Below are 24,044 nucleotides of genomic sequence, written 5' to 3' on the forward strand. Positions count from 1 at the left end.
CCAGTCCTCTTCTGGCTGTGCCGGGTGGAGATTATAACAGAACATGGCCAGTCCTCTTCTGGCTGTGCCGGGTGGAGATTATAACAGAACATGGCCAGTCCTCTTCTGGCTGTGCCGGGTGGAGATTATAACAGAACATGGCCAGTCCTCTTCTGGCTGTGCCGGGTGGAGATTATAACAGAACATGGCCAGTCCTCTTCTGGCTGTGCCAGGTGGAGATTATAACAGAACATGGCCAGTCCTCTTCTGGCTGTGCCTGGTGGAGATTATAACAGAACATGGCCAGTCCTCTTCTGGCTGTGCCGGGTGGAGATTATAACAGAACATGGTCAGTCCTCTTCTGGCTGTGCCGGGTGGAGATTATAACAGAACATGGTCAGTCCTCTTCTGGCTGTGCCAGGTGGAGATTATAACAGAACATGGTCAGTCCTCTTCTGGCTGTGCCGGGTGGAGATTATAACAGAACATGGTCAGTCCTCTTCTGGCTGTGCCGGGTGGAGATTATAACAGAACATGGCCAGTCCTCTTCTGGCTGTGCCGGGTGGAGATTATAACAGAACATGGCCAGTCCTCTTCTGGCTGTGCCGGGTGGAGATTATAACAGAACATGGTCAGTCCTCTTCTGGCTGTGCCGGGTGGAGATTATAACAGAACATGGCCAGTCCTCTTCTGGCTGTGCCGGGTGGAGATTATAACAGAACATGGCCAGTCCTCTTCTGGCTGTGCCGGGTGGAGATTATAACAGAACATGGCCAGTCCTCTTCTGGCTGTGCCGGGTGGAGATTATAACAGAACATGGTCAGTCCTCTTCTGGCTGTGCCGGGTGGAGATTATAACAGAACATGGCCAGTCCTCTTCTGGCTGTGCCGGGTGGAGATTATAACAGAACATGGTCAGTCCTCTTCTGGCTGTGCCGGGTGGAGATTATAACAGAACATGGCCAGTCCTCTTCTGGCTGTGCCGGGTGGAGATTATAACAGAACATGGTCAGTCCTCTTCTGGCTGTGCCGGGTGGAGATTATAACAGAACATGGCCAGTCCTCTTCTGGCTGTGCCGGGTGGAGATTATAACAGAACATGGCCAGTCCTCTTCTGGCTGTGCCGGGTGGAGATTATAACAGAACATGGCCAGTCCTCTTCTGGCTGTGCCGGGTGGAGATTATAACAGAACATGGTCAGTCCTCTTCTGGCTGTGCCGGGTGGAGATTATAACAGAACATGGCCAGTCCTCTTCTGGCTGTGCCGGGTGGAGATTATAACAGAACATGGTCAGTCCTCTTCTGGCTGTGCCGGGTGGAGATTATAACAGAACATGGCCAGTCCTCTTCTGGCTGTGCCAGGTGGAGATTATAACAGAACATGGCCAGTCCTCTTCTGGCTGTGCCGGGTGGAGATTATAACAGAACATGGCCAGTCCTCTTCTGGCTGTGCCGGGTGGAGATTATAACAGAACATGGCCAGTCCTCTTCTGGCTGTGCCGGGTGGAGATTATAACAGAACATGGCCAGTCCTCTTCTGGCTGTGCCGGGTGGAGATTATAACAGAACATGGCCAGTCCTCTTCTGGCTGTGCCGGGTGGAGATTATAACAGAACATGGTCAGTCCTCTTCTGGCTGTGCCGGGTGGAGATTATAACAGAACATGGCCAGTCCTCTTCTGGCTGTGCCGGGTGGAGATTATAACAGAACATGGCCAGTCCTCTTCTGGCTGTGCCGGGTGGAGATTATAACAGAACATGGCCAGTCCTCTTCTGGCTGTGCCGGGTGGAGATTATAACAGAACATGGTCAGTCCTCTTCTGGCTGTGCCGGGTGGAGATTATAACAGAACATGGCCAGTCCTCTTCTGGCTGTGCCGGGTGGAGATTATAACAGAACATGGCCAGTCCTCTTCTGGCTGTGCCGGGTGGAGATTATAACAGAACATGGCCAGTCCTCTTCTGGCTGTGCCGGGTGGAGATTATAACAGAACATGGTCAGTCCTCTTCTGGCTGTGCCGGGTGGAGATTATAACAGAACATGGCCAGTCCTCTTCTGGCTGTGCCGGGTGGAGATTATAACAGAACATGGCCAGTCCTCTTCTGGCTGTGCCGGGTGGAGATTATAACAGAACATGGCCAGTCCTCTTCTGGCTGTGCCGGGTGGAGATTATAACAGAACATGGCCAGTCCTCTTCTGGCTGTGCCGGGTGGAGATTATAACAGAACATGGCCAGTCCTCTTCTGGCTGTGCCGGGTGGAGATTATAACAGAACATGGCCAGTCCTCTTCTGGCTGTGCCGGGTGGAGATTATAACAGAACATGGCCAGTCCTCTTCTGGCTGTGCCGGGTGGAGATTATAACAGAACATGGCCAGTCCTCTTCTGGCTGTGCCGGGTGGAGATTATAACAGAACATGGCCAGTCCTCTTCTGGCTGGGCCGGGTGGAGATTATAACAGAACATGGCCAGTCCTCTTCTGGCTGTGCCGGGTGGAGATTATAACAGAACATGGCCAGTCCTCTTCTGGCTGTGCCGGGTGGAGATTATAACAGAACATGGCCAGTCCTCTTCTGGCTGTGCCAGGTGGAGATTATAACAGAACATGGCCAGTCCTCTTCTGGCTGTGCCGGGTGGAGATTATAACAGAACATGGCCAGTCCTCTTCTGGCTGTGCCGGGTGGAGATTATAACAGAACATGGTCAGTCCTCTTCTGGCTGTGCCGGGTGGAGATTATAACAGAACATGGTCAGTCCTCTTCTGGCTGTGCCGGGTGGAGATTATAACAGAACATGGCCAGTCCTCTTCTGGCTGTGCCGGGTGGAGATTATAACAGAACATGGCCAGTCCTCTTCTGGCTGTGCCGGGTGGAGATTATAACAGAACATGGTCAGTCCTCTTCTGGCTGTGCCGGGTGGAGATTATAACAGAACATGGCCAGTCCTCTTCTGGCTGTGCCGGGTGGAGATTATAACAGAACATGGCCAGTCCTCTTCTGGCTGTGCCGGGTGGAGATTATAACAGAACATGGCCAGTCCTCTTCTGGCTGTGCCGGGTGGAGATTATAACAGAACATGGCCAGTCCTCTTCTGGCTGTGCCGGGTGGAGATTATAACAGAACATGGCCAGTCCTCTTCTGGCTGTGCCGGGTGGAGATTATAACAGAACATGGCCAGTCCTCTTCTGGCTGTGCCGGGTGGAGATTATAACAGAACATGGCCAGTCCTCTTCTGGCTGTGCCGGGTGGAGATTATAACAGAACATGGCCAGTCCTCTTCTGGCTGGGCCGGGTGGAGATTATAACAGAACATGGCCAGTCCTCTTCTGGCTGTGCCGGGTGGAGATTATAACAGAACATGGCCAGTCCTCTTCTGGCTGTGCCGGGTGGAGATTATAACAGAACATGGCCAGTCCTCTTCTGGCTGTGCCAGGTGGAGATTATAACAGAACATGGCCAGTCCTCTTCTGGCTGTGCCGGGTGGAGATTATAACAGAACATGGCCAGTCCTCTTCTGGCTGTGCCGGGTGGAGATTATAACAGAACATGGCCAGTCCTCTTCTGGCTGTGCCGGGTGGAGATTATAACAGAACATGGCCAGTCCTCTTCTGGCTGTGCCGGGTGGAGATTATAACAGAACATGGCCAGTCCTCTTCTGGCTGTGCCGGGTGGAGATTATAACAGAACATGGCCAGTCCTCTTCTGGCTGTGCCGGGTGGAGATTATAACAGAACATGGCCAGTCCTCTTCTGGCTGTGCCGGGTGGAGATTATAACAGAACATGGCCAGTCCTCTTCTGGCTGTGCCGGGTGGAGATTATAACAGAACATGGCCAGTCCTCTTCTGGCTGTGCCGGGTGGAGATTATAACAGAACATGGCCAGTCCTCTTCTGGCTGTGCCGGGTGGAGATTATAACAGAACATGGCCAGTCCTCTTCTGGCTGTGCCGGGTGGAGATTATAACAGAACATGGCCAGTCCTCTTCTGGCTGTGCCGGGTGGAGATTATAACAGAACATGGTCAGTCCTCTTCTGGCTGTGCCGGGTGGAGATTATAACAGAACATGGCCAGTCCTCTTCTGGCTGTGCCGGGTGGAGATTATAACAGAACATGGTCAGTCCTCTTCTGGCTGTGCCGGGTGGAGATTATAACAGAACATGGCCAGTCCTCTTCTGGCTGTGCCGGGTGGAGATTATAACAGAACATGGCCAGTCCTCTTCTGGCTGTGCCGGGTGGAGATTATAACAGAACATGGCCAGTCCTCTTCTGGCTGTGCCGGGTGGCGATTATAACAGAACATGGCCAGTCCTCTTCTGGCTGTGCCGGGTGGAGATTATAACAGAACATGGCCAGTCCTCTTCTGGCTGTGCCGGGTGGAGATTATAACAGAACATGGCCAGTCCTCTTCTGGCTGTGCCGGGTGGAGATTATAACAGAACATGGCCAGTCCTCTTCTGGCTGTGCCGGGTGGAGATTATAACAGAACATGGCCAGCTCCTTCTGGCTGTGCCGGGTGGAGATTATAACAGAACATGGCCAGTCCTCTTCTGGCTGTGCCGGGTGGAGATTATAACAGAACATGGCCAGTCCTCTTCTGGCTGTGCCGGGTGGAGATTATAACAGAACATGGCCAGTCCTCTTCTGGCTGTGCCAGGTGGAGATTATAACAGAACATGGCCAGTCCTCTTCTGGCTGTGCCGGGTGGAGATTATAACAGAACATGGCCAGTCCTCTTCTGGCTGTGCCGGGTGGAGATTATAACAGAACATGGCCAGTCCTCTTCTGGCTGTGCCGGGTGGAGATTATAACAGAACATGGCCAGTCCTCTTCTGGCTGTGCCAGGTGGAGATTATAACAGAACATGGTCAAGATGTTCAAAAATATTAAAAATTTGTCCAGCAGGGTCAAATAATAATAATCAAAGTGGATGTGGAGGGTGCAACAGGTCAGCACCTCAGGAGTAAATGTCAGTTGGCTTTTCATAGCCGATCATTCAGAGTATCTCTACCGCTCCTGCTGTCTCTCGAGAGTTGAAAACAGCAGGTCTGGGACAGGTAGCACGTCCGGTGAACAGGTCAGGATTCCATAGCCGCAGGCAGAACAGTTGAAACTGGAGCAGCAGCACAGCCAGGTGGACTGGGGACAGCAAGGAGTCATCAGGCCAGATAGTCCTGAGGCATGGTCCTAGGGCTCAGGTCCTCCGAAAGAGAAAATGAGAGAGAGAGAGTTAGAGAGAGCATACTCAAATTCACACAGGACACCGGATAAGACAGGAGAAATGCTCCAGATATAACAGACTGTCCCTAGCCCCCCGACACATAAACTAATGCAGCATAAATACTGGAGGCTGAGACAGGAGTGGTCAGGAGACACTGTGGCCCCACCCGACGATACCCCCAGACAGGGCCAAACAGGCAGGATATAACCCCCACCCACTTAGCATGGTGGTTCCTTCCTCTGATGAAAGCATCAGGAACAACTGAATCATTTCCAGACTTTTCTGTTGAGAATAACCAGATGTACTTTGGGGGTCCACATGTACACTGCACCTCTACCATGACCACAGTAGATGGATCATGGATGATATGGTGTTCTGCGTTTCAGCAGAAATGTTCCATTACTGTGTGTTTGAGAGCCATAGAGAAGAGGATATACCAGCCCATCTCTAGTCTGTAAACATGGCAGAATGACTCCCAGTTTCCCAGACACATGTTCTCCACAGTAATAGCTTCATCTGTGTCTGGAAAACTGGCCCATTATGTATTTATCCATACACACCTCAGGAGGAATTTCTAATAAGCACAATCCTTTAGAAAAATACAATTTGTGGAGAAATGCATGCAGATATGTTACATGGGTGTAGTTCTCAACAGAAGTCAGGAGAGTGTTTATGTAATTGTTGACAGGCTTTCACCCTGACCAACGATGATTTTAGTGGCTGAAGCATTTTCTTTTTATCTATTACATTACTAGCAACAGACACATTTTATTCCTGAGTTATGTCGGTCTGGTCCTACCAATAACTGAGGCTTATATAAACAGGCAGACATCCAAACGTGCCACTTTTAAAAGATGACTTCTTCAGATACACACACAGTTTTATTTTATTTTTACAATCATGTGCTACTTATTCTATAGGTTAATTACATACAGGTAACTACCAAAATCAGCTACCAGTAGCGAGGCATGGATAAAATTATGTGGCTGTTCAGTACTGATTTGTTTGTGTGTGGACGTGTTTATCTATACAAGAATAGTAAACAAACCAAAATTTGACCAACTGGGGACATTTTGTTGTCTCCACAAGTTCAACTGCTGTTTCTAGGGGGTTTAGGGTAAAGGTTAGAATTGGTGTTAGGGTTAGAATTAGGGTTATGAGGTTTAGGGCTAAGGTTAGGTTTTCAGGTTAAGGTTAGGGTTAGGGAAAATTGGATTTTGAATGAGACTGAATTGTGTGTCCCCACAAGGTTAGTTGTACAAGACTGTGTGTGCGTGTGCATGCAAAGTTGAAAAAACATGTTGACTCACCCTACTTCTGAGAGAAACGCCAATGCCATCCTCCCGTCTTTCATGACCCTGTCATACAGTACACACTTTTAGTTTTTGTTCTCCTAGGCTACCTGGCTAAAATACTTGCTCGCAACCTAAATTCCTTTCACGGGCAACGATGTGCCGCTAGTTAACATTAGCCCACTACAGAACATTAGCTACATATTGAACTTCCATCCTCTCAGGCCAGGGGCACAATGTATGAATTAATGGTTGTATCAGAATCGCTGGCATAATCATTGGTCAGTAAGGAGAATTAAATAAAACCACATGTCCAAATCCCTATCTCCATCCAAGGCTAATTTAGGAAAGAGACCATTCATTATTTTTATTTTTTTACTGAGTTTTATGTAAATGGTGTTACCGCCTAGAAAAGAACTGCCCAAAGGCATGGTCCTAATCCTGGGTCAAGTCTCAAAAATGGTAGTGTATGTACAGAATACCCATGTTGTACAATTTTTCATCCACTAGATGACAGTAATGTACTACCACCTCTACTGAAAGGTAATAGATCACACTTGTATGGAGCTGTTTGAAAATGTAAAGTGAACAGAAAGCCCATTTTCCAGTTGTTTTTGTGTCAAGAGTATAAAAAAAAGGAAAACACAGTCCTAATTTCAATGTAGTAAATCTTGCTAATTTGCCCCTGGTTGTGAAACGGAGCCATATTCTTTGACCTATTAGCAACCTCAGTGCTAAAATGTTCTTGCTGCTCCCACAGGATATCCGAATGTTAAAAGTGTACACCGCTGAACGTAGAGACTGGGTTTAAAAACTCTCGTAGGGTGTTTGACATTACAATTTTGGTGGGTGCTATGCTGGCCCAAAGGTTCCATGGCCACAATAAAACTAAATAATGAATGAGAATGTCATGGTAATTTTAGTGGCAAGTTGGAGAATAGTTTGCCCACTATGGCTCTGTACCTACTTAGTGTAATATTTCTGTTGCTGCTAATGGACACAGATTGAGGCTAGTCCTAGACTAAAAATCAAACTCAATGGAGTTGATTTATTGAAAGTACTTTTTTTGTGTAGGACTAGGCTTAATCTGTGTCAGTGAAACCAGGGCTGAGGTCAGTACGTGTTTACGTTCTGGAACGTTCAATTGAATGGAAATGGTGCTGTGCTGCACGATCAGTAAAAAAATGAATGGGAGGGGTTGGGTTGGGGAACTCTGTCAGCATGGCCACTGCCCTTTAAACATGTCACTCATTGCTTCAATTCACACTTCGCCGCACCCACCAAACGGGAGCAAACATACCTAAAAAGTCTGTTCAAGAACGTTACAACGGCATTTTTGGAAAACGTGTTGTTCGGGACAAACCGTTCTGCAACATAGCAAACAGAACGCACGTCTGCCCTTAATGTTTATTTACATAGTTTTATTTAACTAGGCAAGTCAGTTAGGAACACATTCTTATTTACAATGACGACCTACCCCTGCCGCCCTATGGGACTCCCAATCACGGCCGGATGTAATACAGCTTGGATTCCAACCAGGAACTGTAGTGATGCCTCTTGCACCGAAATGCAGTGCCTTAGACCGCTGCACCACTTCAGTATATAATATGACCTGTACTTTATACTTTTAAAAAGTCTCTGTCAGTATGACATCTACTGGCTTTTTTGGTACTTCAGTTATCCACTGGTGTCTGATGATCTCTGGCTCCTTGTCTGTTGTTTGTAGAGATGCTCTGAAAACAAAAAGTCAGGATTGAATGCATTGAGTTGCACATTCTACAAGTTGCGTTGGCTACTAGGCAGTATGTCTACAATAGGTGCCTTAAAACAGCAATAAAACTACCACTGCAGTGCTATAATGCAATGTGTGGTTTGAAGCAATTATATTCACCTTCTAGTGCATTTCTTTAATGGAATTTATATCCATTACATCAGTCCAGAAATTAACACACATGCAAACACACGCACCAGGGTCAGGCTTTTCCTGCCTCACCATAAGCTCTCACCATTGACCACACGTCCTTCTTTAATGAGCTTCAAAAAAACATTTTGGGGCAGATCGAGGATCCGTTTGGCTTTTTATATATTGTATTGACACGATTTGTCAGGCTTTGACACCGCACTCCTACATCGTCCAAGACTTTTATGTGTAAGTCTTCTGTTTGTGCCTGTAGGTTCGGTCCTCGTCTCCCTGAAACCAGTTGATCCTTCCACGGGAAGTGACTCGATGGGTATAAGGCTCTCGTTTTCAGTTTTTTCACTCCGTTTTGACTCGGAAATCAAAATAACAAAATGTACCGAAAAGTGAACCGAAAAGGAATTGCAAACATGATATTGATTTATAATTTGCCCATTGCATTTAAAATTGAATTTGTAAAAATACTTCTATAGTGGTTGGATAAATGATATGTTTCAAATACTGTAGCTGAAACTCTGAGGTGTACCATGTATGTTTTGATATCTACAGTAGCATTTTTCTGAATTTGTTGCCTTACAACCTGGAATTAAAATTGATTTTTGGGGGGTTTGTATCATTTGACAACATGCCTACCAATTTCAAAATGCAAAATATTTTTGGGTGAAACAAACAAGAAATAAGACAACAACAAAAAACAGAACTTGAGTGTGCATAACTATTCACCCCTCCCCCAAAGTCAATACTTTGAAGAGCCACCATTTGCAGCAATTACAGCTGCAAGTCTCTTGGGGTATGTTGCTATCAGCTTAGCACATCTAGCCACTGGGATTTTTACCCATTCTTCAAAGCAAAACTAATCCAGCTCCTTCAAGTTGGATGGCTTCCGCTGGTGTACAGCAATCTTTAAGTCATTCCACAGATTCTCAATTGGGATTGAGGTGTGGGCTTTGACTAGGCCATTCCAAGACATTTAAATGTTTCCCCTTAAACCACTTGAGTGTTGCTTTAGCAGTATGCTTAGGGTCATTGTCCTGCTGGAAGGTGAACCTCCGTCCCAGTCTCAAATCTCTGGAAGACTGAAACAGGTTTCCCTCAAGAATTTCCCTGTATTTAGCGCCATCAATCATTCCTTCAATTCTGACCAGTTTCCCAGTCCCTGCCGATGATAAACATCCCCACAGCATGATGCTGCCACCACCATGCTTCACTGTGGGGATGGTATTCTCAGGGTGATGAGAGGTGTTGGATTTGCACCAGACATAGCGTTTTTCTTGATGGCCAAAAAGCTCAATTTTAGTCTCATCTGATCAGAGTACCTTTTTCCATATGTTTGGGGAGTCCCCCACATGCCTTTTGGTGAACACCAAAAGTGTTTTCTTATTTTTTCTTGAAGCAATGGCTTTTTTCTGGCCAGTCTTCCGTAAAGCCCAGCTGTATGGAGTGTACGGCTTAAAGTGGTCCTTTGGGGTTATCTTTGGTCTCTTTGTTGCCTCTCTGATTAATGCCCTCCTTGCCTGGTCTGTGGGTTTTGGTGGGCGGCCCTCTCTTGGCAGGTTTGTTGTGGTGCCATATTCTTTCCATTTTTTTAATGGGATGTTCAAAATTTCTGATATTTTTTTATAACCCAACTCTGATATGTACTTCTCCAGAACTTTGTCCCTGACCTGTTTGGAAAGATCCTTGATCTTCATGGTGCCGCTTGCTTGGTGGTGCCCCTTGCTTAGTGGTGTTGCAGAATCTGGGCCCTTCAGAACAGGTGTGTATATATACTGAGATCATGTGACACTTAGATTGCACACAGGTGGACTTTATTTGACTAATTATGTCACTTCTGAAGGTAATTGGTTGCACCAGATCTTATTTAGGGGCTTCATAGCCATTTCCGTTCTATATTTTTTACATTTGATTTATTCATTTCACTTCACCAATTTGGACTATTTTGTGTACGTCCATTACATGGAATCCAAATGAAAATCCATTTAAATTGCAGGTTGTAATGCAACAAAATAGGAAAAACACCAAGGTGGATGAATACTTTTGCAAGGCACTGTATGTCAAGTATATTTTTAATTCAGCACTGTTCAATATTGATGCAGTAAGAATTTCATACAGAACGCTGGTACTGTGATATTCATTTATTATGGTCCTTTACACAGATGTGACCATGATTTCTCCAAACACCCTGAGAGATACCACAAATACAGCCCAGCGCACGTGGAGGAGATGATCGAGAGACTATTTGATATCTCAGCCTGAGGTTGAGAACCTGCTTAGTTAGGAGATAATATAAGGCCTTCACACTGCCTCTATAGTAAATAACACACTGTTGATTTGTTTCCACACTACTAATACTACAGCTACAGTCCACTGTCCATGTATTCATTAGAATATTATACACTTCCGGCGCCGACAGAGATGGCCGCCTCGCTTCGCGTTCCTAGGAAACTATGCAGTTTTTTGTTTTTTTACGTGTTATTTCTTACATTAGTACCCCAGGTCATCTTAGGTTTCATTACATACAGTCGAGAAGAACTACTGAATATAAGATCAGCATCAACTCACCATCAGTACGACCAAGAATATGTTTTTCGCGACGCGGATCCTGTGTTCTGCCTTACAAACAGGACAACGGAGTGGATCCTATGCAGCGACCCAAAAAAACGACTCCGAAAGAGAGGGAAACGAGGCGGTCTTCTGGTCAGACTCCGGAGACGGGCACAGCGCACACCACTCCCTAGCATTCTTCTTGCCAATGTCCAGTCTCTTGACAACAAGGTTGATGAAATCCGAGCAAGGGTAGCATTCCAGAGGGACATCAGAGACTGTAACGTTCTTTGCTTCACGGAAACGTGGCTTACTGGAGAGACGCAATCCGAAGCGGTGCAGCCAACAGGTTTCTCCACGCATCGCGCAGACAGGAAAAAACATCTTTCTGGTAAAAAGAGGGGCGGGGGCGTATGCCTTATGACTAACGTGACATGGTGCGATGAAAGAAACATACAGGAACTCAAATCCTTCTGTTCACCTGATTTAGAATTCCTCACAATCAAATGTAGACCGCATTATCTACCAAGAGAATTCTCTTCGATTATAATCACAGCCGTATATATCCCCCCCCAAGCAGACACATCGATGGCTCTGAACGAACTTTATTTAACTCTCTGCAAACTGGAAACAATTTATCCGGAGGCTGCATTCATTGTAGCTGGGGATTTTAACAAGGCTAATCTGAAAACAAGACTCCCCAAATTTTATCAGCATATCGATTGCGCAACCAGGGGAGGTAAGACCTTGGACCATTGTTACTCTAACTTCCGCGACGCATATAAGGCCCTGCCCCGCCCCCCTTTCGGAAAAGCTGACCACGACTCCATTTTGTTGATCCCTGCCTACAGACAGAAACTAAAACAAGAGGCTCCCACGCTGAGGTCTGTCCAACGCTGGTCCGACCAAGCTGACTCCACACTCCAAGACTGCTTCCATCATGTGGACTGGGAGATGTTTCGTATTGCGTCAGATAACAACATTGACGAATACGCTGATTCGGTGTGCGAGTTCATTAGAACGTGCGTTGAAGATGTCGTTCCCATAGCAACGATTAAAACATTCCCTAACCAGAAACCGTGGATTGATGGCAGCATTCGTGTGAAACTGAAAGCGCGAACCACTGCTTTTAATCAGGGCAAGGTGTCTGGTAACATGACCGAATACAAACAGTGCAGCTATTCCCTCCGCAAGGCTATCAAACAAGCTAAGCGCCAGTACAGAGACAAAGTAGAATCTCAATTCAACGGCTCAGACACAAGAGGCATGTGGCAGGGTCTACAGTCAATCACGGACTACAGGAAGAAACCCAGCCCAGTCACGGACCAGGATGTCTTGCTCCCAGGCAGACTAAATAACTTTTTTGCCCGCTTTGAGGACAATACAGTGCCACTGACACGGCCTGCAACGAAAACATGCGGTCTCTCCTTCACTGCAGCCGAGGTGAGTAAGACATTTAAACGTGTTAACCCTCGCAAGGCTGCAGGCCCAGATGGCATCCCCAGCCGCGCCCTCAGAGCATGCGCAGACCAGCTGGCCGGTGTGTTTACGGACATATTCAATCAATCCCTATACCAGTCTGCTGTTCCCACATGCTTCAAGAGGGCCACCATTGTTCCTGTTCCCAAGAAAGCTAAGGTAACTGAGCTAAATGACTACCGCCCCGTAGCACTCACATCCGTCATCATGAAGTGCTTTGAGAGACTAGTCAAGGACCATATCACCTCCACCCTACCTGACACCCTAGACCCACTCCAATTTGCTTACCGCCCAAATAGGTCCACAGACGATGCAATCTCAACCACACTGCACACTGCCCTAACCCATCTGGACAAGAGGAATACCTATGTGAGAATGCTGTTCATCGACTACAGCTCGGCATTCAACACCATAGTACCCTCCAAGCTCGTCATCAAGCTCGAGACCCTGGGTCTCGACCCCGCCCTGTGCAACTGGGTACTGGACTTCCTGACGGGCCGCCCCCAGGTGGTGAGGGTAGGCAACAACATCTCCTCCCCGCTGATCCTCAACACTGGGGCCCCACAAGGTTGCGTTCTGAGCCCTCTCCTGTACTCCCTGTTCACCCACGACTGCGTGGCCACGCACGCCTCCAACTCAATCATCAAGTTTGCGGACGACACAACAGTGGTAGGCTTGATTACCAACAACGATGAGACGGCCTACAGGGAGGAGGTGAGGGCCCTCGGAGTGTGGTGTCAGGAAAACAACCTCACACTCAACGTCAACAAAACTAAGGAGATGATTGTGGACTTCAGGAAACAGCAGAGGGAACACCCCCCTATCCACATCGATGGAACAGTAGTGGAGAGGGTAGCAAGTTTTAAGTTCCTCGGCATACACATCACAGACAAACTGAATTGGTCCACTCACACAGACAGCATCGTGAAGAAGGCGCAGCAGCGCCTCTTCAACCTCAGGAGGCTGAAGAAATTCGGCTTGTCACCAAAAGCACTCACAAACTTCTACAGATGCACAATCGAGAGCATCCTGGCGGGCTGTATCACCGCCTGGTATGGCAACTGCACCGCCCTCAACCGTAAGGCTCTCCAGAGGGTAGTGAGGTCTGCACAACGCATCACCGGGGGCAAACTACCTGCCCTCCAGGACACCTACACCACCCGATGTCACAGGAAGGCCATAAAGATCATCAAGGACATCAACCACCCGAGCCACTGCCTGTTCACCCCGCTATCATCCAGAAGGCGAGGTCAGTACAGGTGCATCAAAGCTGGGACCGAGAGACTGAAAAACAGCTTCTATCTCAAGGCCATCAGACTGTTAAACAGCCACCACTAACACTGAGTGGCTGCTGCCAACACACTGACACTGACTCAACTCCAGCCACTTCAATAATGGGAATTGATGGGAAATGATGTAAATATATCACTAGCCACTTTAAACAATGCTACCTTATATAAATGTTACTTACCCTACATTATTCATCTCATACGCATACGTATATACTGTACTCTATATCATCGACGGTATCCTTATGTAATACATGTATCACTAGCCACTTTATACTATACTATGCCACTTTGTTTACATACTCATCTCATTTGTACATACTGTACCCGATACCATCTACTGTATCTTGCCTATGCTGCTCTGTACCATCACTCATTCATATATCCTTATGTACATATTCTTTATCCCCTTACACTGTGTACAAGACAGTAGTTTTGGAATTGTTAGTTAGATTACTTGTTATTACTGCATTGTCGGAACTAGAAGCACAAGCATTTCGCTACACTCGCATTAACATCTGCTAACCATGTGTATGTGACAAAATAAAATTTGATTTGATTTGATTTGATTTGATTTGAATTCTAATTGCTAAATGCATTATTCCACATATGACTATCTATTTTTAAACATGTTGAAATTTTAAAGCTCTAGTGAAGAATACACAAATACATTTTTTTACCACACAGAAGCTCAAAAGGTAGCTTTTTGCTAGTTCTTGCAAAATTTGTGATGACCAAACCATAGAGAATGATAGAGACCTCTTGTGGCCAAACGCCTGTATTAGCATTGGCAGCAGCATGGGACTTGAACCATTTTGAAGGAAGGACTAAGGAAGGATCACATGATTCCATTCGGGTCATCAGTAGGGATCAGCCAATTAATTATTGTGAGCAAACATTCCATAACTGCATGTGGCAGTAAATCATCAACCTTAACTTTATACCTGTTCACTACATGTGGCAGTAAATCATCAGCCTTAACTTTATACCTGTACACTACATGTGGCAGTAAATCATCAACCTTAACTTTATACCTGTTCACTACATGTGGCAGTAAATCATCAACCTTAACTTTATACCTGTTCACTACATGTGGCAGTAAATCATCAACCTTAACTTTATACCTGTTCACTACATGTGGCAGTAAATCATCAACCTTAACTTTATACCTGTACACTACATGTGGCAGTAAATCATCAACCTTAACTTTATACCTGTACACTACATGTGGCAGTAAATCATCAGCCTTAACTTTATACCTGTTCACTACATGTGGCAGTAAATCATCAACCTTAACTTTATACCTGTTCACTACATGTGCCAGTAAATCATCAACCTTAACTTTATACCTGTACACTACATGTGGCAGTAAATCATCAACCTTAACTTTATACCTGCACACTACATGTGGCAGTAAATCATCAACCTTAACTTTATACCTGTTCACTACATGTGGCAGTAAATCATCAACCTTAACTTTATACCTGTACACTACATGTGCCAGTAAATCATCAACCTTAACTTTATACCTGTTCACTACATGTGGCAGTAAATCATCAACCTTAACTTTATACCTGTACACTACATGTGGCAGTAAATCATCAACCTTAACTTTATACCTGTTCACTACATGTGGCAGTAAATCATCAACCTTAACTTTATACCTGTACACTACATGTGGCAGTAAATCATCAACCTTAACTTTATACCTGTACACTACATGTGGCAGTAAATCATCAACCTTAACTTTATACCTGTACACTACATGTGGCAGTAAATCATCAACCTTAACTTTATACCTGTTCACTACATGTGGCAGGATGCACCCTTTCAGTTTGTTTACCAACTCATTGAAATAGTAGAAGAAGAAAATGGACTACTTCAAAATGGAGATGGCCTCAATGGCGCTGCCCGTGCGCTCACAGACGCCACAATAGAAACGATATAGGAATGCTTTCTCTATCATATGGCCACCATTTCTTTTAATATTTTTGTTAAAAGCAAATTAACAATTTAGTATTCACAGAATTCTAAATGGTTGATCTCGCATGAAGAACCAAAGGAGAAATATAAAATGATGACTGCGTAAACAATGAGGACGGTGAGATAGATACAGAAACAGATCAAGTCCACTTTGTTGGCAAGGCGATGGCGTCTTGCTTTTTTCTGATCTTGTGCAGCCATTTTGTTGAGAAATTTCACCACCTTCTGGAGGTCTGTATTCTTCTTCTTTTCCTCAGAGGCTTTCAGTTTGATGACAGCAATATCAGATTTGGATACTAGACAAAGTAAGAGAGAGGGGGAAAATATATATATAAGTTATTATAAAATAAGTGGTTCGAGCCCTGAATACTGATTTGGCTGACAGCCGTGGTATATCAGACAGTATACCACGTGTATGACAAAACATACATTTTTACTGCACTAATTTTGTTGGTAACCAGTTTTATAATAGCAAAAAGGTCTCTCTGGGGTTTGTGGTATATGTCCAATATACCACGGGTAAGGCGTTGTGACGTGCTTAAGAACAGCCCTTAGCCGTGATATATTGGCCATACAGTATACCACATCCCCTCAGGCCTTATTACTTAAATATAACACTATTAAATAAGAGATAAAAAATGAAGACATTTTTGTAAAAACTATTTGTAACCGTATTCATTTTATCACAGTTGATTGTTGTAATCGGATTTACTCGAGATCAGAAAACCCAGAAGTGTGCTTTAAATGCAGGTAAAGAACATACCTCATTCACAAATTACTGCGCCGTCACTCATTCACACAACTCACAACGCATCTGTATGTTCCTTCACTCATTCACACATTGATCAAAGCTAAGAAACGATCCCGACAGCTAAAAATGCACAGGATTTAGTGAGGAATTTAAGATGAATAATATTAAACTCATATCTGTTGATGACTTGTTAAACTGCCAGTATCAAATGTCTGCCAGTGTTGGTATGGTTAAAGTTTGGCTCCATTCTGGGCCGGAAACACTGATAATGTATCTGTGACCCTGTGTGATTCTATAGCAGATGATGTTGTCTGTACGGCGCCAATAGCCAGGGTTGCTGTGCCTTGTTTAGATTTCCTACATTATTTAGTGACATTGTTGACAGAACACTTGTTCCTGAAAGCGGTTAAAAGGTTCTTCTCTAGGTAGGTGTATAACACAGGAGGCAGCTGACCGAAGGACTCATAATAATGGCCGGAGCAGAGCTAATGGAATGGAAACAATGTGTTGGATGTATTTGATACCATTCCGCTCATTCTGCTCCAGCCATTACCATGAGCCTGTCCTCACCAATTAAGGTGCCACCAACCTCCCGTGGTGTACAACTACAACAAGTTAGGAAGTATCGATAAGCACGTGAACCCGGCATATGTGTGACTGGTGCCGGGGAATGACAGTCAGGAAGTGAGAGAGGGAGAGATGCGCTTGTTCTAATCCAATCGTGACAGCAGCCTTAACCTATACCCCGCCCGTTTCTTTACAAACGATTTAGTTAGGCTATTTACAACGCTTCACACTATTTGTGACACAGATGCGTGCTGGCAGCTGAACATGTTCTGATCACAGGTAATTACAAAAAAGACTTGTATCATTATTGCATCTGGAAGTTTCCATATCCGTTATGATATTCGTTTTGTCCGATATTCGTTTTGTACTCGGCACATCCTTCATTTAAACCTTAAACCATTAATGACATAGTTTTCAGTGACAGATTAAAGATCAAATTGAGTAGCTTTTTTTTTATGGAGTACCCAGTAAAACTGGTTGCAATAACGTCATTATGACTTCATGGTCAGGTTATAAATGGTTGTATAAGGACGTTTTGTTAATGTCTTTGGAAACCATGAAAATATATCTTGCTCTGTGGATAACTGAGATGACAGAAGAATGAAAAAGTTTACCCTCTTCATTGTCTGTGTCTTTAAGCAGTGAGTCTTTGGACTTGGAGAGGCTGCAGGGCCAGAGAGTGCCACACTTAGCCAGGCGTGTGAGCACCATAGACTGCAACGTGCTCAACACCAGGATGACCAAACAGAAACAGAAGTGCTTTCCTATGGAGAACAACGAGAGAGATGTGTGAGTGTTATATGGATGCACTCTATACACACATTGTCATGTTGTGGTGGATTTTATATTGTACATTTGTAATAATAGAGTAATGTCTTGTATGATGTAATGTTTTATTGATGATCTAGGCTGTTGTGTTTTGTGATGTAACAGTTTAACCCTGTTTAAACAGGACACTCACGGATGATGGGGCTGCACTGGCCTCCTCCAGGCAGTAGGTCGTTGAGGATGATGAGGAACATAATGAAGCTGAGAACCAGTGTAACCTTGAATGGGATACGCTCGCCCCCTCCCAGTGGCAGGGAGAAGCTCACCACATCTGCCACAATGATCAGTATACTGGGCAGGACCAGGGACAGAAATGGGTTTTCAGACCGCATTTTCAGCGACACCTGTGAAGACAGACAGGTAGGCAAGAGAGAAAGAGTTTTTGCATCTAAACGTTTGTTTGACATTGAAAGGGAAGAGCATTACACTTCAACATCAAACTGTCAGGCGTTTTCAGAATTCTAATGTCAATGAGTCCACATCCTTCACCATCGGTTGTGTGCATCTAGCTAATGTTGATTCAAGCGTATTGTCTTTTTTGAGTGTAATTTTTGGTCAAGCTTTGCCTTATAAAACAGGAAGAGTAAAGTATCTTTACATACATAAACTACTGAAATCACCAGGAACACTCACTAACCCATAGATAAAGATACTTTACTCTACATGTCACATAAACTACTGAAATCACCAGGAACACTCACTAACCCATAGATAAAGATACTTTACTCTACATAAACTACTGAAATCACCAGGAACACTCACTAACCCATAGATAAAGATACTTTACTCTACATGTCACATAAACTACTGAAATCACCAGGAACACTCACTAACCCATAGATAAAGATACTTTACTCTACATAAACTACTGAAATCACCAGGAACACTCAACTCTACATGTCACACAAACTACTGAAATCACCAGGAACACTCACTAACCCATAGATAGATACTCTACATGTCACATAAACTACTGAAATCACCAGGAACACTCACTAACCCATAGATAGATACTCTACATGTCACATAAACTACTGAAATCACCAGGAACACTCACTAACCCATAGATAAAGATACTTTACTCTACATGTCACATAAACTACTGAAATCACCAGGAACACTCACTAACCCATAGATAAAGATACTTTACTCTACATAAACTACTGAAATCACCAGGAACACTCACTAACCCATAGATAAAGATACTTTACTCTACATAAACTACTGAAATCACCAGGAACACTCACTAACCCATAGATAAAGATACTTTACTCTACATGTCACATAAACTACTGAAATCACCAGGAACACTCACTAACCCATAGATAAAGATACTTTACTCTACATGTCACATAAACTACTGAAATCACCAGGAACATTCACTAACCCATAGATAAAGATACTTTACTCTACATGTCACATAAACTACTGAAATCACCAGGAACACTCACTAACCCATATATAAAGATACTTTACTCTACATGTCACATAAACTACTGAAATCACCAGGAACACTCACTAACCCATAGATAAAGATACTTTACTCTACATGTCACATAAACTACTGAAATCACCAGGAACATTCACTAACCCATAGATAAAGATACTTTACTCTACATGTCACATAAACTACTGAAATCACCAGGAACACTCACTAACCCATAGATAAAGATACTTTACTCTACATGTCACACAAACTACTGAAATCACCAGGAACATTCACTAACCCATAGATAAAGATACTTTACTCTACATAAACTACTGAAATCACCAGGAACACTCACTAACCCATAGATAGTTGCGATCATCTCTGCCTCCTTTAGCATTGAGTTCCACCTCCTCGGTTAGCCAGTCTCCGCGGTTTGCACTAGTTTTGCTCACTTTCCCAAAGTTCAGGAACATGCCACATCCTGTAAAAACAGATATTTGATACCAGTTCAGTCATTCATAGATCATAACATAGTTTATAACAAAAAAATATTTGTTTCTAACAATAGGCATTGTGGGTGTAACGATTCACAACATATTTGGTTCCTGTTCATTCCAATGATTTTTGGCTCTTGGTTCGGTTTTATCTGGGTTCTCAGGAGAGGATGGGAAAAACTAAATGGATGGAAAAACTGTTTTGTGTGAGAAATGATTTTGAGTAAAGTAGTCAATGTTTTAAACCCTACTACAGTGGTAGTAGCCTAACTAATATTTCTGAGGGAGCCACTGTGGTGTAACAACATCACTGATAGGATCCATTCTTACAGTGGCTCTGGTATCAGGTTCTAAGGTCATCAATATCAAAGCAATGTTTCTCAAGTTCATACAATTTTTTCCTTCCTGAAACCGAGAAAAAACAGAGCCAAAAATCCAAGGACTGATCCAATCCAACATTTTTGTGAACCATTATATTCACTGTGTCCAGCCCACTAATGAGCACCAAAATAATATTCACTGTGTCCAGCCAACTAATGAGCACCAAAATAATATTCACTGTGTCCAGCCCACTAATGAGCACCAACATAATATTGACTGTGTCCAGCCCACTAATGAGCACCAAAATAATATTCACTGTGTCCAGCCCACTAATGAGCACCAAAATAATATTGACTGTGTCCAGCCCACTAATGAGCACCAAAATAATATTGACTGTGTCCAGCCCACTAATGAGCACCAAAATAATATTGACTGTGTCCAGCCCACTAATGAGCACCAAAATAATATTGACTGTGTCCAGCCCACTAATGAGCACCAAAATAATATTCACTGTGTCCAGCCCGCTAATGAGCACCAAAATAATATTGACTGTGTCTAGCCCACTAATGAGCACCAAAATAATATTGACTGTGTCCAGCCCACTAATGAGCACCAAAATAATATTGACTGTGTCCAGCCCACTAATGAGCACCAAAATAATATTGACTGTGTTCAGCCCACTAATGAGCACCAAAATAATATTCACTGTGTCCAGCCCACTAATGAGCACCAAAATAATATTCACTGTGTCCGGCCCACTAACAAGTACCAAAATAATATTCACTGTGTCCAGCCCACTAATGAGCACCAAAATAATATTGACTGTGTCCAGCCCACTAATGAGCACCAAAATAATATTGACTGTGTCCAGCCCACTAATGAGCACCAAAATAATATTGACTGTGTCCAGCCCACTAATGAGCACCAAAATAATATTAACTGTGTCCAGCCCACTAACAAGTACCAAAATGATATTCACTGTTTCCAGCCCCCTAACATGGCTCGATGGGTCAATTGAGGACGGTGAGGTTGAGCTATCAGGTTATAGCATTCATAGAGTTGACCGAAACAGTGGCGGCGTGTGTGTTTACTAGGAATGATATGCATTTTAACCCTCGTTCAGATCTGAAAATGGATGGTCTTGAGGTTATATGTGTTATTGTTTTTATCATTGAGGACCACTTTGGAAACGTTTTAATGAATACTTTCAAGTGATATCCTCTGGGTCCACATTGTACATTTAGTTGTATATGTCTGTTGCCCAAAATAAATTCAAATAAAAATCAATTTAAAAAACCACCAAAATAATATTTACTGTGTCCAGCCCCAAAATAAAAACTAGACAGTCAGGGAGCATAGAAAATTCCAAAGATGACAAATAAACTGAATTGCATTATATACTGAATTGAAGTAGGCTACACAGATTTAAAAATGTTTTAGTTGTTTTTAGTAACATCTTGTTTTTATTAAGATCTTTGGTAAGTAAGTAAGTGTGCAAGAGCGGTTTAGCAGACAGAATGAGGATTGAAGTGATGCACTTACCACTAAATACCCATACATTGATTCCGATGGCACAGAAATCTGAAGCGAAGGGGTAATTGTACAGATTGACCTCACAGCCCACCACAGTGTTCATGATGACCATGTGCTCTATAGTCCCGTTGCTGTGCACCAGTAAATCCTTGTTGCCGTGCTTCATCGTTGTTTGCACTCTTTAGACATGAGAAGTTAAGAACAGACTGAGGATTGATCTACTAAACTGTCACACCTAAACATTTGGCCACTCCAAAAATAAATACTGTATCTCTAATTTCTGTAGATGTTTTACTCGCTATTTAGAAGATCATGTTATAAAAGGAATCAAGAATAAGTTAAATATAACTTACTGGTAGGTTATTGTATTCTGTTGTAAGTGGACTCACCCATTAGTCACATGGAGTTCAGGAGTCCAGATTTTACTGACAGGCAGGACCACCACATCATGATGATAGACTGATGTGTCCCATGATAAATCAGGGTCTTCCCAAGACTAGTTTTAAATCAAATCAAATGTTATTTGTCACATGCTCTGAATACAACAGGTTTAGACCTTACCGTGAAATGCTTACTTACAAGCCCTTTACCAACAATGCAGTTCAAGAGTTAAGAATATATTTACTAAATAAACTAAAGTAAAAAATAAATAATAACACAATAAAATAACAATAACGAGGCTATATACAGGGTGTACCGGTACCGAGTCAGTGTGTGGGGGTACAGGTTAGTCTAGGTCATAGGTCATTTATAGATGTAGGTAGGGGTAAAGTTTGACATGCATAGATAATAAACAGTGAGTAGCAACAGTGTAAAAACAAAAGGAGGGGTGTCAATGTAAATAGTCCGGCCGGCCGTTTGATTCATTGTTCAGCAGTCTTATGGCTTGGGGGAAGAATCATAGTCATGAGAAGTATTACAAAATGGCACATTTACTTGAATGTCTCCCTTGATGTTTGATGTGTACTTACCAGTATGACCTGCAGACGACTCTCGAAGCGGAGGTTTTTTGTATCCTATTAGGAAGAGAATAATTCCTCATCACATAATGATATAACTGTCAATAGGTTATCTCTGAAACTCATCACATTGTACAAAACTCAATTAAAAGGAACAGAAAGTGACTTACGACAGACAGAGTTTCATACACTATTAACGGCACACTGATATTTGAGATGCATGATGGAGACTGTGGCTGACTCAGAGCTTCTTTCGCAATCAGCATGCTGGCCAGACATCGACGTGTTGTACAGGAGGGTGTCGTTGCCCTGGGTGAAGTGGCTGTGTTGGATGGTTGGTTTGTACTGGCTGTGTTGGATGGTTGGTTTGTACTGGCTGTGTTGGATGGTTGGTTTGCACTGGCTGTGTTGGATGGTTGGTTTGCACTGGCTGTGTTGGATGTATTGGGTGCTTGGCCTGCATTGGCTGTATTGGATGCATTGCCTGGAGTCATTTCACTAGCTAAAATGGCTGCATTGGATGGAGGGTCTGCTGCAGACACTGTGGAACCAGAGACAGGTATATCATTTCAGAATAATACATTGGATTTATATAGTGCTTTTCCAGGAACCAATGATGCTTTCCAATAGTTCAACAACACAGTGCAAGAAATGACCAACTTAATCTAAATTAAATGGGATAAGGTTGTTGCATGTCTTCATAGTAGTGACTCAATATTTGTCAAAAGTGACCTGATACTCTATCGCTAGTCCATTATCGCCCCAATACACTACATGACTAAAAGTATGTGGACATTTCATGAAGCTCGCGACAAACAGTTATTGTGCTGATGTTGTTTCCAGAGGCAGATTGGTGTTGCAACCGAGGACAGACCATTTTTAGACACTACACGTTTCAGCGCTAGGTGGTCTCGTTCTGTGTGCTTGTGTGGCCTAACACTTTGCGGCTGAGCCGTTGCTCCTAGCTGTTTCCACTTTACAATAACAGCACTTACAGTTGACCGGAGCCACATTGAAAGGCACTGAGCTCATCAGTAAGGGCATTCTACTGACAATGTCTGTCTATGGAGATTGAATGGCTGTGTGCTTGGTTTTATACACCTGTCAGCAACAGGTGTGGCTGAAATAGCTGGAATACACTAATTTGAAGAGGTGTTCACATACCTTTGTACATACAGTGCATTCAGAAAGTATTCAGACCCTTTCCCTCATTCCACATTTTGTTATGTTCTCAAATGGATCAAATAAAATAAAATCCTCATCAATCTACACACAATGCACCATAATGACAAAGTGAAAACAGGTCTTTAGAAATGTTTGCAAATGTATAAAAAACCTAACCTTATTTACATAAGTCTGGAGGACTTCGCTGTGAGACTCGAAATTGTGCTCAGGTGCATCCTCTTTCCATTGATCATCCTTGAGATGTTTCTACAACTTGATTGGAGTCCACCTGGGGTAACT

The 24,044-nt window shown here is 43.7% G+C and overlaps 1 protein-coding gene across 1 annotated transcript; it reads right to left on the reverse strand.

Moving 5' to 3' along the window:
- Positions 1-15,728: 15,728 nt before the first annotated feature.
- LOC139396832 (5-hydroxytryptamine receptor 3A-like) lies at positions 15,729-22,846 on the reverse strand. The gene is made up of 8 exons (XM_071143749.1): positions 22,751-22,846; positions 22,593-22,637; positions 22,011-22,117; positions 21,631-21,800; positions 19,633-19,754; positions 17,978-18,188; positions 17,631-17,780; positions 15,729-15,994 (listed from the first exon to the last, which is right to left on the reverse strand). The coding sequence occupies exons 1-8, from the start codon at positions 22,844-22,846 to the stop codon at positions 15,729-15,731; spliced, it is 1,167 nt and encodes a 388-aa protein (XP_070999850.1).
- Positions 22,847-24,044: the final 1,198 nt, after the last annotated feature.

Source organism: Oncorhynchus clarkii, unplaced genomic scaffold (assembly GCF_045791955.1).
Source record: "Oncorhynchus clarkii lewisi isolate Uvic-CL-2024 unplaced genomic scaffold, UVic_Ocla_1.0 unplaced_contig_1132_pilon_pilon, whole genome shotgun sequence".
Lineage (NCBI taxonomy): Eukaryota > Metazoa > Chordata > Actinopteri > Salmoniformes > Salmonidae > Oncorhynchus > Oncorhynchus clarkii.